Here is a 19,030-nt window from a genome sequence, read left to right on the forward strand (position 1 = left end):
CAGCCAGGGACACAGCCAAGGACACTGTGGCAAAGCAGTGCATCTCTTTCTTCAGCTAAACATTTTATTTTTTGGCAATATCAAGATTACCAAGCAGAGAGGCTGTGATTTGCAGACATTTAGCTTTCAGCAAGGCAGATGGCAAGAAACTTCTGCAGGCATCACCTGAAGCAGTAAGCATTATCAAAGGTATCTCTTACTTGTCTGAGATTATTTCATTAAAGGTAGATGTGTGTCCAGTGTCTGAGGAGTAGAGAAAGGCTTCAGAAGTTGAACTGGCAATTCAAAACCTGCTGGTGGCCCCTGTAACATCACTGCAATGTCAGAAGCCAAGATTTCAGAGAGGTCAGATTCATTTCTTTGCCTGTGTGGAAGTGGCACGCCAAATTATGTACAGAATTCATTAAGTATAAGAAAACATAGGAAGTGCTCTCACAGCCTAACCCCAGATACCCTTGGCAAGTTTGAAGACAATAGAAAACCAGGAGGAGTAGTTGATAGACCAGATGAGTGTGCTGCTATTCAGAGGAACCTCACATGATGGAGAAATGGGCAAACATGGACTTACCATACAATCACAGAATAGCAGGTTGGAAGGGACCTCAAGGATCATCTGGTCCAAACTCTCTTGGCAAAAAAATGACTTCATGAAGTTCAGCAAAGGGACATGCCAAGTCCTGCCTCTGGGTAGGAACAATCCCATGTACCAGTAGAGGCTGGGGGCCACCTGGGTGGCGAGCAGCTGTGCAGATCTGGGGGTCCTACTGGACACCACATTGAACATGAGTCAGAAATGTGCCTTTGCACTCAATAGCACCCTGCATGCATTAGGAAGAGCATTGCCAGTGGGACCAGGGAGGTGATCCTCCCCCTTTTCTCAGTGTTGGAGAGATCCATCCAGAGTGCTGGGTCCAGTTCTAGGCTCCCCAGTGCAAGAAAGACATGGACAGACTGCAGTGAGCCCAGCGAAGTGCCAGGAAGTTCATAAAGGGGCTGGAGCATCTGTCATTTGAGGAGAGGCTGAGAGATCTGGGACAGTTCAGCCTGGAGAAGTGAAGGCTCTGGGGGATCTTATCATCATGTATGAACACCTGAAGGCAGGGTGCAAAGAGGATGGAGCCAGGCTCTTTTCAGTGGTGTCTAATGAAAGGGCAAGAGGCAGTAGGCACAAACAAATACAGAAAATTCCACTTGAAATTATTTTTTTATCATGATGGTCGTCAGATACTGGAACAGGTTGCCCAGAGAGGCTGGGGAGTCCTGGGAGACATTCAAAACCCAGCCAGACACAATCCTGAGAGCCTGCTCTAGGCAACCCTACTTTAAACAGGGTGTTGGACTAGCCACACTCCAGGTCCCTTCCAGCCTCAATTGTTGGTTGTTTTTTATAATTTTGTCTTCTTTGCTCTGGCTCTTTGTACAAATCTCTTCTTCTGCTCAGTCCCAGGACCTGATCCTCAGGCCCAGACTCCTTGGTTGAACAAGCCCTGCTCAGCCTTTCTAGCTCTTCATCTGTTTGTTCCACAGACAAGCATCCAGCTGTACATCACACCTTACACTTCTCCCTTTACTCAAATAATACCTCCACACATGCATTTCCTTTTCAATGAGTCTCAGCCTTTCTGGCTCTGAACCCCAAATTATTTCCCCACATCCTTCCTCCCAAACCCTACTTAGTTCTGTCCCATTCGCTTTGTATCTATGCTCCCAAATCTCACCAGAATAAAACCACACCTGATGTCTGAGTAGGAAATAGACCTGGACTGTTCTTGAACTTGTCCTCATGTATGTTTTCATAATATTTCAATAGTTACTAACCCAGAGGCCTTATCTACTCACCAGCTTTATATATTTTACTAGGAGAAGGATACAGTTCACTGCTACTATATTTCATAACACAGCACCACGGGAACACCACACCATTTGTATGGTGCACAATTTGTACACCATTTCGTGAGCATGATTATTCCATTAAAAGTGCTTTGTAGAAATAGTTTAAGTCCCTTCCTGTACAGGAATAGGTGCACAGACAGGAACCTTTGTACCTATGCAGACAGGCAGTACAGTAAAAATAGCACAGCAGAAATACACCTGAGAGTAGGAGGTTAAGAGCTGTGAAAAACAGATCTACAGCCGTCATTAAACAGTCATGCTGAAATACATTGGGATGTCACCTACATTGGTCATGGGTGCAGAAGAACAAGCCCAAATATGTCAGTTATGACAAGTAGGGTGTGGATCTCCATTCTGCAAACTGTCTGGAAGAAACAGATAAATCACTTTTAACTATGATATTACTACACTTCTGTGTTTAGCTATCACAGCTCTTTGTATGTTTATTCCCTGGTTTTATTTTATCCATTAAATTCTTCCTTTTCCTACAAAGGGGTAAAGTGATAAGAGAGCTAAAGGCCTTGTAATATTGGAGTATATTTTCATTATACGCACAGCCTGAGTAGTGAACTTAAAGTGAGCTATGTATACAGGTAAGACACCCCTCAACCCTCTGTGATGGTTTTGTGTTTGTTTTGGACTTTTGTTTAGCTTCTGCTTCTGGGGCACAATTTGGTGAAGGACATGAGACACTACTGAAGGACACTATTGTGAGGAAGACACAGTCAGTATGATGGTGAGATAGTCATTAACAAGCTTTTTTCAGACTAGGTTCTAGTCCTGGGCAGATACAACTTTCCAATGTAAACTTAACGCAGTCACCACTGATGGAAGCAGGTGAAAGGACCGAGGCAGTTTGGCTGCCTTTCTCCAGCAGCACACAGCCCTCCCAAACCCTGCTGCTGTGTTTTCATCACATCTGAAGTCCACGCTCCCTCCCTGCATATGCAGTCTTTGATCAGACTGGCTTTGGACAGAAACCAGAAAATGCTGTCTCACTGAAAAGTGAACTAAAAAAATGGGAAAGGTGCTCTCTGCTGGAGCTGTCTGCCTCAGGGTTTGGGGATATATAAACTCTAGCTGTTTGATGGACCTCTGGGCACTGGCCCTTCTCTGCTCCACAAATCACAGAGCTATTCACACAAGCATTCATCTCCAGGTCAGGTTCATTTCAAAGATCCTGTGGGGAGAGAAAATTCTTCCTCACTGCCATCCCCAAATCAGTCTGGTTTAAAAAAGAACTTATTTCCCCAGACTGAAAATGGCCGTGAAGAGCTGCTATCTCCACAGGATGCCACAATGTTATGGTGTTTATTTTAAGGAGGGATCTAGCTGTTGTTTTCCACCCCTTAAAGCATGGCTCTAGAGAAGACAAGAGTGAGACTGTCCCCAGAGGTGTACATCTACGGGATGAGAGGCAATGGACGTAAGAATCAACGTGGGAAATTCTGACTGAATATAAGGAAAAAACGTTCATGAAGTGGTTAAGCACCAGAGCAGGCTGTGGCTGTGAAATCCCCGTTCCTGGAGATTTTCAAAAGGTTGCCAAACAAGACCCTGGGCAACGTGATGTAGCTCTGAAGCTATCCCTGCTCTGAGCAGGAGATTGCACTAGATGACCTCTAGAGGTCCTCTCCAACCTAAACTATGACTCGATGATAGACAGGCTGATATATAGTGGCACAAGCTCACCCAAGCCTGGAGAATAGCTATTGAGGGAACCACAACAGCAGATGGCATAAACTGTCTAGAATAAGGCTCTGAACCACTCATACTCTCAGTGCAGACGGGCACGTTTGCATTAAATTGTAATATGCTTCCTGTTTTACTCAGGGTTTTGTCGGTAGTTTGTTTTATCACTGCATGAATTCTAATGAATTCTAACCCAAAGAAGGATCCAGTTTAATACTGATTACTGGTGACCAACAAGATAAAGTCATCTGACTTTAGCTGTGTATTTCACCTGCAATGCTCCCTTCATTTGTCTGAATCGTTGTGACTGGGATCACACATCAAAATGTTAGGCAGTTAGATAGGGGTGTGGGGAGGTGTTCTGGGATAAGTTTCTGTGACCTAAAAAATCCTCAGATCCTCAGCATGAAGATTAGTGATTAATGACTAATGATTAACTTAGTGACTCAGCTGAGCCTTAATGATAAATTCTTTTGAACAGCACATGCCTTACCCTTTTTTTCATGATGAGAACCTAAATATGCCTGCATTAATGTAAGGGAAATTAGGACTGGCACACAATTAACACGGCTTCAGCATTCAGCCACTCTTCACATACAGGGCTTTGGGCAGAGATCGGCTTCCGTCTTCTTAGGTTTGCGTGCAAACTGCACTGCTCTGTGCCTGATCCCCAGCAGACATGAATTGCTACAAGCACTCCAGCTCTCTAGCACTCCAGCTCGGCACGTAGCTGTTGCTAACGCAGCTTTCCTTAAACAGATCTGGCTCAATTCATTCGTCTCGGATGCCAGGGCAGCTGTCTGACAAGGGAATGGAGTTTGGGGCTCCCAAGGCGCTGCTGTCAATGACAGCACCCCATAAAGTGAATAGACCCCACACACGTTCTCATCATCTTGAGGTCTCGTTAATGAAATTTTTTTAAAACGTAGATAATGGGCAAAATTGTGCGTGTGACTGTACCCGCACTGCCGGTTTCCTAGCAGAGGGTAGTGTTGGTGACAGACTACATTTCCCAGGAGACCGTTGTGCAGGAGTCTCTCGTGTCACTGCACAAGGACCTTGCAGCTCCGCAGGAGGCACTTGGGCTGTTTCGGTTCCTGGTGCTGGCGCTGGAGAAACATGACCTTCAGCAATTTGTCTCCTAAACGACCCAGAACAGAGCTGAGCTAGGCTCTGCTTCTGCTCCAGACCCTCGCAGGGTGGCTGGTTTGCCTTGTTCCATGTTAGACGCTAGATGTCACCTGCAGAAGAAGAGAAGAGCTTACCTCTTCCAGAGAGATGGCCCCGGGCCAGCAAATTCGCTCTGTCAGCCTGTGCAGCGGCTGTGGCAGAACTAGGTACAACTCACCGTGATTTTCTGAGAGGGAAGGGGTTCAAAATTTACTTATGGGGGGCAGGGGGAACTTCAGTCCCCAGGAGCCTCATTCCTCGGTGTTCGCTCTGGCTTTTCCGCTCCAGCAAATCTGTTTGTTCCACTCTGCTTGTCGTGACTTCGATAGTTTAAGGCTTGCGAGTGTTTTATGCCACCTGACTGTGGCTGGAGGGATTTTTTAGGTCAAAATCTTTGCCTCTGAGACCGAAGGGCTGCAGACATTAACACAGAGCAGTTGTGACTAATTTAAGCTTTGTGCTTGTTGGGTTTCTGGAAGAAGACTAAGAGGCAGGACAATGATCTGTTGCCTAAGTTAGTAGCAAGGGGCTGACTTCTTCAGGAATTTGCTTTTCATAGTTAATGCAGGTTAATCAAAGAAAAATGGAATCTTATGTTTCTGGTTACAGTGGACATGTCTGTAAAAATGGACTATAATAAACTGCTTCCTGAAATGTGAGAAAGAAGCACCCTGGCATCTGCATAGCACTACTTTGTGATCAGTAATTTATTTGGAATATTTCTCAGCATATTCTATGTAATTTCTATAAACTCTTGCAGGCAAACCTTTGCTCTAATGATTTGTAACTTCTCAATCTTTGCTAATCTTTAAACATAAATACCAAACTTAATGGCTGGGAAGGTCCATCACCCAGTGTCCTGAAACTGAAATTAGGGGCAGCAAATATGTTCCAAAACTGTTTCAGGAGAAGCTGGGAATCTGGCAAGCTGAGATTGAGTTGGACCACTTTCCCTGGCCACCAGTTATTTCAGAGAAATAACAGGCTAATCATGATTTTTGTGTCTGCATCAGCAAAGCAGCATGTTTTAGGGCGGTTTGTAGGATAGGTGCTCGCCTGCATGTGTGTCTGCATTATAATAGCCACTGTGGGGTTGTTCCTGCCACTATGCTAGGCAGAATTGGAGAGGCCACACACTCGATGGTAAGAGATTTGACTGATCTTTATTCAGGGGAAGTAACTGGAACAGGATTTTTAATCCAGAGTCTATTGGAAAGTACACATATTGCATAACAAATCTGTAAAAAGAAATAAGGGAGAAAGACTTGGTGTTTGACAGGAATGTATTTTGGTTACTCATACCCAGAGCCACTTTTAACAGATCTGGACATGAATCTCCTGTTCTCCACGAATCGCCTGCACCCCTGTTGGGTACTGTCCCTGCTGCCTGCTGGTACTTGCACAGACCCCTTGGCCACCTGGCAGGGTGGATTGTGGCCCAGATGTTACCAGCATGGTAGGTCTCCCTGCAGCTGCACTCGTATTCACGTTTGTTCCCTGCTCTTTCTCTTCAGTGACATTTCCCCTGGATCTCACAAAAACTCGGCTGCAGGTCCAAGGTGAAGCTGCCGTTCATCGCCACGGAGCTGCCGCTGGCCAGGCAGTCCCTTACCGCGGCATGCTGCGCACTGCGGCTGGCATCGTGCAAGAGGAGGGCTTACGAAAGCTCTGGCAAGGAGCCACGCCGGCTGTCTACCGCCACATAGGTGATTATCTGCTTGTGATGGGACAAGTTGGGGTCCTGCAGTCTGTGGCCAACAGCCTTTTGGAGTGAGCTTGCCATATCTTCTTTTACTTTAAATATATCTGCGAGGACTTCTTCAGTCTACACTGCAATCCCACTTCGAAATATACAGGATTCTGGCTCAGTATCACCTCTTCCCACTCTTGCCTATTTCTGCACAGCCTTATTCTGGCTTCTGGGAAAACAAAATATTTCCCTGTCGTCTTTGCAGGAAGGTCTTCAGTGCAAGCAGTCACTCAAGAGTCCTCAGAACAATAAATATCTTTTATTTGAGGGAAGTGGGGACAAGCTGGGAAAAAAAGATAAGGTTGCAAGTGCTAGGATGAAGAAATGCATTAGCGGTTTGGCCACAGGTAACAGCTTTCTGTTTTATTTGGAAGTATGGTGACAGCAATAAACCTCAAAAGCACTTGTGGGAGGTTTTGTGCTTGGCACCAGCTGAGGGTGAAGCAATGCGGTTGCATCTCCTCAGCTTGTGGGCGTATGCCATGCTGCCTCCTGGCAAACGTACGGCTCAGCCAGAGCCATTCTCTGATGCTAAAAAATTCTGGCTCTAGCACTGCTACCAGGCGAGACCCCTCACTTTCCCCATTTTGATCATGAACAGGAGAGTAGTGACCAGCTTACCCAGGCAAGCTCCAGAGTGCTTTAGAACCAATCTCCACCTCTCTATCACAGCATCACCTCCAGAAATGGCAGACCCAGGATTTGTTTCCCACTTTTGTTTTCCAGTGTACTCTGGTGTTCGGATGGTTGCGTATGAACATCTCCGTGACTCCGTGCTTGGCAGGTCTGAGGATGAAAGCTTTCCTTTCTGGTAATGTTGCATATTTATGCTTTTGCCTTTTTGGGATTGTCCTTACGGTAGGAGTCCTACAGCCCTAAAAGATGTCTTTTCCTCATGGCTTGCCTACCCTAAAGAGGGTAAATATAAAATAGGAGTTTAAGCATTGATATGGACTTTCTGATTTTTAGTTTCAGGGCAGTATCTTTTCATTCAGCTGGAAACAGGACAAAGAAATATTGAAATAAGCTTGTCAGAGTCTTAACTAAGACCATGATTTCTTTAATAAGGATACTCTACCAAAGAGATGGAGAAACGTGATAAACCGCATTGATAGGAGCAGCTGTCCTGAGCAGGCAGGAATTAGCCTGGATGAGGGTGGAGGCAGGGAAGCTTTACCACGACTCAAGGTCTGTGATGTAGTGGCAGGTCTTTTATTTCCACATGGGCCAGGGGATGTTGGGAAGTGCGGGTGAGTCGTGGCTGACCATGCAGTTGTGTGTAACGGCTGTTGGAGAAGCTGTGAGCAATTGCACAAACCTGACACCAGCGTGAGTAGCCATGACTAATCCTACAGTTAGTTGCCTGGGTAATGCAAACCAGAGGTTCAGCTGAGCCAAGCTTGTGCCCTGCTCAGCTCTGAGGTCAACCGAGAGCCTGATTTGCTCCAAAGGGGGTGAGGATACATTTCCAAAGGTATGATGGACATCTCAATTATCCTCTGGAGCTTTGCAGAAAAGAAGTGAGGGGTGGTACATCTCAGATTTCCAGCTGCTGAAGGGATGGGTCCCACTAGGTGTTGGGCAGCAGCAGTATGGCAACACTTCGCTGTTTTGCTGCTTGTCATACTGCCTGGGTAAGAAATTACTGTGCCATTGGGTTATAAACAAGGGGGATAGGAAGGTTTGCTGATTCTGGTGTTGTATCTCAGCCTGAGAGACGGAAAGTTCCCAGCTACTGAAGAGGCAGGTCATGAAGGAAAAAACGTTATTTTGTTCACGTGTGTATGACAGATGTCAGCCTAAGGTAAATCTGTGCATCCTTCCCAAGGAGACAAATGATCCCTATTAACAGCAAAACCAAAGTCTTTGTTTTGCAAGTTTAATTCAGCAACAGTTAAATCTCACTCAGTCCCTTTTTTCACAATGCAAGTGGCATACTGCCACAGAATTAACTCTTTGCCTGTGGGGAATGAGCAGATTTTTACAGAAGTTTTGAAAAAATTGCTAATTTCTAATTGTGAAATCCTTATTGTCAAAATGTCAGTCATACACTTTACCATATCCAATCAAGTATTTTATTCCAAAAGCAAATCTTGGGTCCAAAATGTGACTGTTTTTAGGATGGGAATTATAAAATCTAATACAAAATACTTGTCATGCCTGGTGCTACAGGAAGGGGAAACTGTAGATAACACTGAAATTTCTGGTTCAAGAAAAATAAGCAGAACTAGAAAATTAATATAACTCATCTAGTAGCGATGGGAGATAAAGAAAAGTTTTATATAACAGCAAGCAGTTTAGAATTTCAAATAGGCATTCAGATATTATAATACACGGAGTACCATCCCTTACTTGTGTACCTTGCCATCCTGCCTTTAAAACTGAAGCAATGAGCATAATGCAACCTGGAGAGGAAGCAGAGCATCTTGGTGACATATAATGACTTGATTTTTTTCCCAGATAAGTTTTAACCCTTTCTTAAAATTAACAGAATATTATTGACTACCTTAACTACCTGCAGTCGCCACAATTATTACCTTAACTTTGGCTGTTAGTATAAGTAATAACCATTTACATTTGTTCACCTGGGTCGTGCTGCTGAACTCTTCAGCTCGAGCACTGCAATTTGTGAAGATTTTCAGTGTATTCTGGAGCACATTTTTTCTCCCTGTTTGGCAGGAAAGCTGTAGTTGGAGGCATGTCTGCGGGTGCCATTGGACAGTTTTTCGCTAGCCCGACTGATCTGGTGAAGGTGCAGATGCAGATGGAAGGAAAAAGGAAGTTGGAAGGAAAGCCGTTACGGTCAGTTCCTCTCAAAGCTGGCAGTTTTTTCCTGTTAATGAGTACTCTTTGACCGAGGGTGTGGTTGTCTCTGTTTTCTGCCACTCCCTCTCCCCAGTGGCTCTGAGCCCTTTTGGGGGAAGAGCAGTGCCTGGGAGGTACACGATGGCTCTGGGCAGCACAGAGGGTGGGGGATCCAAGACTTCCTCCTTATTCCATTTATATTCACCTTCCTTATTCTGATGTATTGGTCCCACAGATCACAAACCCTTTGGCCTATCCTACATGTGCAGTATGTCCATGCCAGCGCTCTGCCACGGGGAGGGAAGGATGCTTTCTGAAGAAGGGAAGCTGGAAAAAGGATGGGGGAAATGGCTTGTGCAGGATACACAGGCACAGGGAAGGGCTGGGTCACCTGCAGACAGGAGGGCTTAAGACCCTCCTGCAGATACCAGGATGCTCTTTGCATCCAAAACTGCTGGCATCCTTTGGTGTCTCGTACATCCAGCATTGCAACCCAGCTGTGGGATCAAAGGGTTGTCTGTCACTAGCAACCAGATTGCTGCTTACCAGGGCAACCAGTATGTTTGGTAAAATACCACTGCATGAAAGTCAAAGATGGATCTAAAAATGGATCAAAAAAATCGATCCAGAGGGCAAGATCCTTATAGGTATAAATCACCTTTCCTATGTGAGGACCTGGAGCAGCAAAGTGCTGGAATATGCAAAGATTTCTCCATAGCTGGGCTCTCTACTTATTAGTTGCATATTGATTTCAGGTTTCGAGGAGTGCACCATGCATTTATGAAGATCCTGTCTGAAGGAGGAATACGGGGGCTTTGGGCTGGATGGGTGCCAAATGTCCAGAGAGCTGCCCTGGTGAACATGGGAGGTAAATTTCATAACTTGGTCTGCAGCACTTACGGCTGCTCCCCCAGTCTTCGTCTCTTGGTCATCTACACTGGGGACCTGTTTAAAGCGCACTGCAAGTGACTTCTGCCTTGAGCATTTTGTTCCTGTGGAAATCAAGTTGCTTAAAAATAACAGTTTGTGCCTGAGCCTGAGGGGTGGTGAGCTGGGAGCTGAGGGGGTCCCACAGCCAGCTGAGCAAGGACCTCACCAGCCACGACCCAGCTCCCTGGTGCCCAAGCAAGGTGAGCAGGGCAGAGCCAGCAAAGGCAGCCAGTTTCCACCAAGATCCAGATCCTCAGGAAACTGTGTGGTGACAAGGCAGGCCTGAGGCCAAGTCAGGAAGCTGAGCCAGCATCAGGTCTGGTGAGAGGCACCAGGGTCAGACAGAGCTCAGTGATCACCAGCAAGTCACAGAATCACAGAATAATCAAGGTTGGAAAAGACCTTGAAGACCATCTAGTCCAACCATTGACCTCACACTGACCATTCTCAACTCCACCAGATCCCTCAGCACTGGGTCAATCCGACTCTTAAACCCCTCCAGGGATGGGGACACCACTACCTCCCTGGGCAGCCCATTCCAACACCCAACAACCCCTTCTGGAAAGAAATACTTCCTAACAGCCAGTCTAAACCTCCCCTAGTGCAACTTGAGGCCATTACCTCTTGTCCTATCGCTTGTTCCTTGGTTCAAGAGACTCATCCCCAGCTCTCTGCAACCTCCTTGCAGGTAGTTGTAGAGGGCGATGAGGTATCCCCTCAGCCTCCTCTTCTCCAGACTAAACAACCCCAGTTCCCTCAGCCGCTCCTCGTACGACATGTGCTCCAGACCCTTCACCAGCTTCGTTGCCCTTCTCTGGACACGCTCGAGTCATTCCATGTCCTTTTTGTAGTGAGGGGCCCAAAACTGAACACAGTAATCGAGGTGCGGCCTCACCAGTGCCGAGTACAGGGGTAAGATCCCTTCCCTGTCCCTGCTGGCCACGCTATTTCTGATACAAGCCAGGATGCCATTGGCCTTCTTGGCCACCTGGGCACACTGCTGGCTCATGTTCAGCTGGCTGTCAGTCAACACCCCCAGGTCCCTCTCTGACTGGCAGCTCTCCAGCCACTCCTCCCCAAGCCTGTAGCGCTGCTGGGGGTTGTTGTGGCCCAAGTGCAGCACCCGGCATTTGGCCTTATTGAAACTCCTACAGTTGGCCTTAGCCCATCGCTCCAGCCTGTCCAGGTCTCTCTGCAGAGCCTCCCTACCCTCGAGCAGATCAACACTCCCACCCAACTTGGTGTCCTCAACAAACTTACTGAGGGTGCACTCGATCCCCTTGTCTAGATCATCAATAAAGATGTTAAACAGGAGTGGCCCCAAAACCGAGCCCTGGGGGACACCACTCGTGACCAGCTGCCAACCGGATTTAACTCCGTTCACCACCACTCTTTGGGCCCAGCCATCCAGCCAGTTTTTTACCCAGCAAAGTGTGTGCCCATCCAAGCCACAAGCAGCCATTTTCACCAGGAGAATGCTGTGGGAAACAGTGTCAAAGGCCTTACTGAAGTCAAGGCAGACAACATCCACAGCCTTTCCGTCATCCGATAAGGTCTGTAGTAATAAGAAAGATCCAAGATCAAGCTAGGGAGATGGTCCATGGGTCAGTGTCCAGATCAACAAGGTCCACAGCCCAGGCATGGTGTGATGGAGCAGCAGACAGGTACACCTACAGTGTGGTTCAGGCAGGGACTGAGGGTTATAAGGTGAAGCGGCTGCCTGAGTGCTTGGCTGATCCAAGAAGCACTCACTCCTTCCACATATAGGCAGAGCTTTCCTGTGTCTCTCCAAAACTGCTAGGATATGTTGGATAGTCTTTGCTCTCCCTCTTGAGGTTCTGTTTATAAAGTAAGGAGGAAGATGTCTTTGAAACCGAAAGACACTGCCTGTCAGTGCCCACCATAAACACTTGCTCTGTGCTTGGTGGCACATATTATAGCATCGTCTTGGCAATTTTTTTATTTTGCATGCTTAAATTTCTTTGGCATGACAGCTGCTAATTTCTACATCATTCAGCACAGGGATATGTTAGCAGCATGACCAAAAAATATCCTCGAAGATAGAAAACCAGAGGTGGTGCAAGCTTACACCTTGCTAAGCATCAGTGAAGGAATCACTGGATGGATGTTGGCAGCAGGAGCTGTTAAATGAGGGCTACAGAATGACTATTAACTAAAGCATGTATCTCCATACACAACATTAATGTGCAGTCTCAGCATGTAAAAACTCTTTTACAAGTGGGAAATGATCTCCCCTGGCTACGTCTGGGCTGTAAAGCACTATAAAGTGCTAGGAGGGTCATCCTGGCTAGTAGGCTGGGCTCCTAAATTTTAAGGTCAGGACGTTGGAAATGTAACCCAGATCTGCTATTAACTTTCAGATCGCTGTCTTTCATTCAGATGCCCAGACACTGTAACTCATGTCTTCTTTCAGAAGAACATGATATAACTTCCATGACATCATCTGTTTTTTTTTTTGTCTAACGGTTCTTACATAACACTTGCAGAGAGGTGGGAGAGGTAAAGCTGTCCTAATTGTGACATTTTGGGGGATTGGTTAATGAGTTATTTTGTAGAATTTTCCATTTGGGATCCTCTATCATTTGTAGGGTAAATCAGAGAAGACAGTAGTAGAAGGGAGCACATACTCACACGTCTAACGACAGGACGTAGGTGCCAGAACCATCATCAGAAACTGGGGGCAGAGTGCTAGCTGTGCCAATGGGAGAAGCTGCACTGGAAATTTAGGTCTTGCCAAGCCTCCATCCTATGTCAGTAATGAACAGCACAGGCACCATTTCCTTCTGACAATGCTGGTTTTTCTCATTATCCTCTTTACAGATCTGACCACTTACGACTCAGTGAAACACTTTTTGCTTCTGAACACGCCGCTTGTGGACAATAGTGTGACTCACAGTATTGCCAGGTGCTGTATTCCCCGATTACCCCTTTTCTTGCAGCCTCACTGTCTTGATCTGCCTCTCTGTGCCAGCAGAAGCCTCTATTCTTTGGTCCTGAAAATGCACCTTTATAACTCCTTTTATTTTTTGCCTGAGAGGACATCTTTGCATAAAAGACACAAGACAAAGGATGCAACCGTTGCTACAAAACTGCCCTCACCAGAAGTGCCTTGCTGATGCATTTAAACACCTCACACATCTGTGACAGCACGGGAATTCTCACTTTTCTAGAATTGCTACTATTTTATCTAACAGAGTTTTAATTTTAGCAAACTGTAAGAATCAGCAATATAAACTCTACAGAGCAACCACTTTTACTCCCTTAAATTATGAAGAAATCTGCTTTATATAAACAATATGATACACTGCTTATTGTGGGTCCTTTATCCCTGCCTCAGAATTGCACACATAGGTGAGGGAAGACGGTGCTGGGAGGACATCTGAGCAAGAGCAATACTAGCAAACCTCCTCCCAAATCAAGTTTATGTTAAGTTATGAGGTATTACTTATGATTTTATGATAACTGTTTTACTATATTATACATTAGAATATCATGAGGCTTAAATTGTCATGATAAATCTTAGTTTCTTCTTTAAGTACCTGTTGCTGTTGACAGTGGCTGTTCTGGCCTGGTAGCTGCTGTTCTGGGAACTCCTGCTGACGTGGTCAAAACCCGGATAATGAACCAGCCAAGAGATAAGCAGGGAAGGTATGGACACTTGGGAGACCGACTTTCAGTCAAAAACTGAAACCCCGAGTCTCACTGATTTCACTGGCAGTGAAGTGCTAAGTTTCTAATTTGCTCTTCACCTTCCTGATGATCATTTTACTGATTTAGTAAATGTCCAGGGGCCATTGTTGTGATGGCCACCTAAGCATACCCAGTTACTTCAGTGGATTTCAGTTCTGATTAGACTCCAGTGAGTTTACAAAAGAGCTATTGCTTGTACAAATTTATCAGATACAGATTATTTTTTGGGAGGAGGGTGGGATTTTTTAAAATTGCATATTTGTAATCCTAACACTATTTGTTCTCCTTGCACATTCCTAGAGGTCTGCTGTATAAGTCATCCACGGACTGCTTGATTCAAACTATACAGGGTGAAGGGTTTATGTCCCTATACAAAGGATTTATACCAACCTGGATGAGAATGGTAAGTGCCTTTTAACTCTCTTTACAACACAGTTGAACAATGTGTCATTAAAATGTGAGGCGTTCTTTCTGTGCCAACACTTTTTCAAAACTATTTGTGTCTCTCAATTTATTTAACTGCAGTTAGCATAATTGAATGTAGTGGATGAAACAACTGCATGCAGTGTGCATTGGAAAATGCTGTCCTGCTTAATTGCTAGTGATTTTCCTTGCTTTTTCAGTAAGTTCAGGCTCCCTCCATTCTCCCTTCCACAAACTCTCCATTGTTCCCTTCTTACTCCCAGACCTGGACTCCCTTTGCATTCCTCATACTTTCATTTCTCCTTCTCTCCTGATCCCAGAATTGCTTTATTACTCCTCCATCGTGGGTCTCACTTTTGCCCCTTTTGTGTTCAGGCTGGCAGCTTCCTCCTGCATGCAGCTGGGCCGCTAAAGCCACATCTGTCAAGCAGTAGTTGGAGCCTGGGAACTAGAACTAGGCTTTTAGTTTGGGCAAGGGACATTTCCCAATACAAATTTAGATGTGACCACCTTTTTTTTTTTTTTTAAGTCTATAAGAATTTAACAGTATGACTATGTCTAGACTCTGCCAGCTGGCTTCAAGGTCTTTACACTGTTTAAATTACCAGACTGAGCACTATGATCGAAGGCAAAAGCCTCCCTTCTGTAATTTAACTGGGCACAACGGTGGCCAGCAGCCTCTGGTAAGAGCAATTACAGGAAGGTTCTGCTCAGTCCCCTGAGCCAGAGCACATTCAGTATCGATGGGCTCTTTGTGAAGTTACTACTCGCAGTTTCCATGGAGCATGCGCCAACTTAGTTTTCCCAAAGGCTTGTAATTTGGGGAATGTTTAACAGGTGTTTCTGAGGAGCAGGAAAAGGTCTTTCCTAGACACAAGGCAGCCTTTTGACAAACACCAATCTATTGCTCTAACAAAAACCCAAAAATCTCTATCTTAACTAAAGAGGTTCAGGATATAAATTTTATGCAAGGAGAACCACGTAATTTTATGATTAAGTTTTTAGAACAAGTAAACCCTTTAAAAAAAATTTTAAAAGCATTCAGCCTGAAGTAGCCCCCAAGTATGAAACATTTCAGGTCAAACATTTATGGGGTGACAAGCTGAGAAAAAAAGGTTTCGGTGTCTTGTGAAGGACTGGGCAGCCCTAACCATATCAACAGAATTGTCTCGGTTGGAAAAGACCTTGAAGATCAAAGGTCCAAATATGCAACCCTACGAGTTTTGTATGAAAGACATAACATGAGATTGAGTTTAAGAATATGATTTTTAAGAGGAGACAGTTTAATGGGTTTATTTATTGGGTCCCTTCTGTTTTAAGCCTCTAACTTCAGTGTTTGCTTTCACAGGCTCCTTGGTCACTGGTATTCTGGCTTACATATGAACAAGTCAGAAGGATCTGTGGAGTCAGTTCTTTTTAAAATCATGAAACCACTTCAGTATTCATAAAACAAAGAAGAATCAGAAAGCCGAATTCTCATTGCATGAGGCATCCTGACCCCCCAGGGAACTAACTCATTCAGGCGATTGGCAGTAGGATAACATGTACAGGTTGCTGCCTCAAACCCAGTCCTTACTGGTTAGGAGTAGCCATGACTTAAGGATACTATTTGCTTGTCAGACAGCTCTATGAAATTTAAATTATCCACAGGATAAAACTGTCACAAAATACTTCAACTGGCAGCCAGCATCAGCTTTCTGAAACAGTAAACAGAGGTAAAAACCAAATCTACCAAGCAAGTAGAATATAATACTGTTTGTTTGTTTGATAATAGAGATGGTTCCTATTGTTAAGGACAAGAGCAGGTTGAACAATGCAGCGCTGAACATCTGCTGTGGCTAAACAGTCTATAAAATGATTTGGGAACTTTTGTTACTATTACATTTGCACACACGTGAAGAACTACCTCTTTAGTTTGATGACTCAGTAAACCGAGCCTGTAGTGCTAGGGACTGAAAAAGACTAGAGCAGTTTACCTGATTTCAAATTTGTTTTGCACAAAAGGTGAAAGGGTTTGTGTCCCTCTTACTTCCCAGAGACAGCCTGACCTGGTCAGTCCACCATTTGGTAACACCCCCCAAGTGAAACGCAGCCCTGTACCCAGGAAATCAAACGCAGAGTTTGCTCTGCCCCTCTTGAAGGACTCATAATACACATGCTGTCTGTAGGACCAAGTTCAACTACTTCTCCTCTGAGAGTCCCAGTGCTGACGTGGCAGACTGGGTCATTCAAGCACCACTTTTCCACAGAAATTCGCACTCTGCCCCTTTCAAATCTAGGTGGAAATATGATCTTCTCTTCAAAAACACAAAATGTTTGAATAGGAGTGATTCTTTTATTTTAAACCTCAAGCTTTCCAGGTTTCCTAGGAAGGGGACTACTGCTGTTTGCCATTAGGCTTATCTTTGGCAATCAGGAGGCACAAAGGCGGTGTGAAAGCATCATAATGTAGACAGAACAAAGCTGGCTTTGATTTAGCAGTATCTGGTAATGAGACGGCTGTACAAGCCTTAGCTCTCTGAGTAAATAGTCGGGATTTCTTCTATACTAGCCTTTGCAACTAGTATCTTCAATGTGCCAATTTCTGATTAAATAGAGTTTGGGTATCTTCTTGGCTTGTGTTTTACTGATCAGGGATATCAATTAAACTCAGACACCAGAGTGAAAAGAGTAGGCGTATTTTACTAGAAATAACTAAATAATGTAACAGAATAATACAGAAAACATACAGTAAGAAAAGACAGAATAGTGCACTTAAACAAATAGGAAAATACAGGGTAATGCATCAAATCATTACTACCTGAGAGAGAGAATAGTGATTAAGAACGATACATCACCACTTGCATACGTTACCATCATCCAGACCCGCAGTCGCTGGGCAGCCCCGGTTACAGCGAGGATTTGGAGAACCTTTCCCTGCAAGTGGGAAATCCTACGCGGTGCGTCCACCCGTAGGTGAGGCTTCCAAAGTCGCTGTGAGCGGGCCCAGCCTTATATACCTAAAAATCAGTAAGCCAGAATAGCTGACACCTTTGTTTTAAGCGGAAATATCTGGTTTTCATCTCACGTTAGGTTCCCCCCAGAGCCTGGCCAGGGCTTAAGGGAGAAGCTAAGGGAGTTTCCCTGCTTATCTAGTTAATTTATGAGCAAGGTCACAAGGCCAGACAACTGTTTCTGTGGCCTTGTTATCTTGCTCACACATAAAGAAATATAAGGATACATTCAGGATAGACATGTTTTATGCTGTTTAAACTACATCTTCTATGCATATTTCACTAATGACTACATACAGAGTTAGCAGTTTCAGTTCAAGGCCTGTTGCTCAGGCTTCAGTATTTCCACCTTTTACATCAAAATAGGTGGTTTGCTATAACTTAGTATAATACCTATTAGTACAATGATTATTAGTTATAAAATGTACAGGATTCATCTATAGGTCAACTCTGGCTTGGGCTTATTGTCCAAGCCTTAGCACTTCAGCTTGCACTTGTACTTTTTGATTTTATTGTAAATCTGTCGTGGCTGCACGCATTTGGGTGTGTGATTCCAGCTTGGAAAAAAATCATCTCACCATTATTAGGGGGTCAATAGTTTTTGTTCTGAACTACTGTTATGTTTCTAGTTGTCAGCGTCAGAAACTAATCTGAGTTCTTCTTGCACACCATCACCAGTGATTATAAAATAGCAGTCTAAGCTGCTTCTTCAGTTACACCCCGAGTGATCCTGCCTGCAATCCTGTTACTCAGTTAACCCTGATGATGGACATGCAGAAGTACCTGAGCTATTGCGTTGAAGAAAGTAATTTTAAGTCTTGTAGTGAAAAACTGTTTTAACTCTTAAATATTTTTTTGACTGTGAAACACTAAAGGATTTGTCAGTGCTGATTCCTAGTGTTTTGTATTAAAAAATAAGTTGAATATATATATATACTTGCCACTTTCTGCATTACTTCTTAGTGTTTTGTAATTTCAAATTTTTCAAGGAGAAGTTTCTACCCTGTGAAGCACTTGACCATATTTATTTACTTCTCAGCTTCAGTTTCAGAAGCCAAGAGTTAGCCCGAGGATGGCACTGAGGTTCCTGGGGTGGACTCTTCTGTGGCCTGAGAAAGGGTTGGTGAAGCCCTGGGCGTTCCTCTTCCTCACACCTCCACTTCTGACCATTGTCCCCGGGCTGGAAGACAGTCCCATGAAAATGTCAAAGGTCTGCCTGGGAAAAGGGGGGCAAAACCAAGGACAAATCACACGCTTGTGGACCTGAACAGATAGAACGGAGCAGTGTGGCAGTCCAGGCTATCTGGAGGGGGCCACCAAACCAAGCATCCACGTTTGCCGCTTCCCAAGGCCCTGAGAAGGGCTGGCTTGTCCTTCGGCAGGACGGCCCCGGGCGCTGCTGCCCCTCAGCGCGGTGTCACCCTGCCCGCGCTGCAGATGGCTGGGCCAGCCACAACTCGGCCGAGGCTGGTGTCCCGTGCCACGGAGCGGCTGCAGATAGAGGGCGCGGACCGGCCGGTGCTAGGAGGAGCGCGGCCTCCGCCTCCGGCGCTGAGGCAGCCTGAGGCGGGATTGCGGCGGGGCCTCGCTGCCGGCGGAGGCGCAGTCCCGCGCGCCCAGCCCGCGCCTCAGGCGCCTCTGCCCCGCTGAGAGGTTGGCTGCG

General features: G+C 45.3%; 1 protein-coding gene across 2 annotated transcripts; it reads left to right on the top strand.

Moving 5' to 3' along the window:
• The first annotated feature begins 4,705 nt into the window (after positions 1 to 4,705).
• SLC25A27 (solute carrier family 25 member 27) lies at positions 4,706 to 17,151 on the top strand. 2 transcript variants are annotated; one of them, XM_074861416.1, is made up of 9 exons: positions 4,706 to 4,922; positions 6,270 to 6,461; positions 7,232 to 7,316; positions 9,185 to 9,307; positions 10,066 to 10,178; positions 13,082 to 13,166; positions 13,817 to 13,909; positions 14,252 to 14,354; positions 15,723 to 17,151. In XM_074861416.1, the coding sequence occupies exons 1-9, from the start codon at positions 4,820 to 4,822 to the stop codon at positions 15,792 to 15,794; spliced, it is 969 nt and encodes a 322-aa protein (XP_074717517.1). In that variant the 5' UTR covers positions 4,706 to 4,819; the 3' UTR covers positions 15,795 to 17,151. The 2 variants fall into 2 exon arrangements, 1 of the variants encoding a protein (XP_074717517.1); XR_012627997.1 differs by lacking the exons at positions 14,252 to 14,354; positions 15,723 to 17,151 and having other exon boundaries at positions 13,082 to 13,699; positions 13,817 to 13,889.
• Positions 17,152 to 19,030: the final 1,879 nt, after the last annotated feature.

The sequence above is a fragment of the Strix uralensis genome, chromosome 3 (genome assembly GCF_047716275.1).
Source record: "Strix uralensis isolate ZFMK-TIS-50842 chromosome 3, bStrUra1, whole genome shotgun sequence".
NCBI lineage: Eukaryota > Metazoa > Chordata > Aves > Strigiformes > Strigidae > Strix > Strix uralensis.

Bases quoted from the DNA above. Each gene is read 5' to 3' on its own strand.
- SLC25A27 (XM_074861416.1), top strand. From the start codon at position 4,820: ATGTCACCTGCAGAAGAAGAGAAGAGCTTACCTCTTCCAGAGAGATGG. The intron at 4,923-6,269 runs GTACAACTCACC...CTTTCTCTTCAG, and splicing joins AGCGGCTGTGGCAGAACTAG to TGACATTTCCCCTGGATCTC. The intron at 9,308-10,065 runs GTCAGTTCCTCT...TATTGATTTCAG, and splicing joins TTGGAAGGAAAGCCGTTACG to GTTTCGAGGAGTGCACCATG.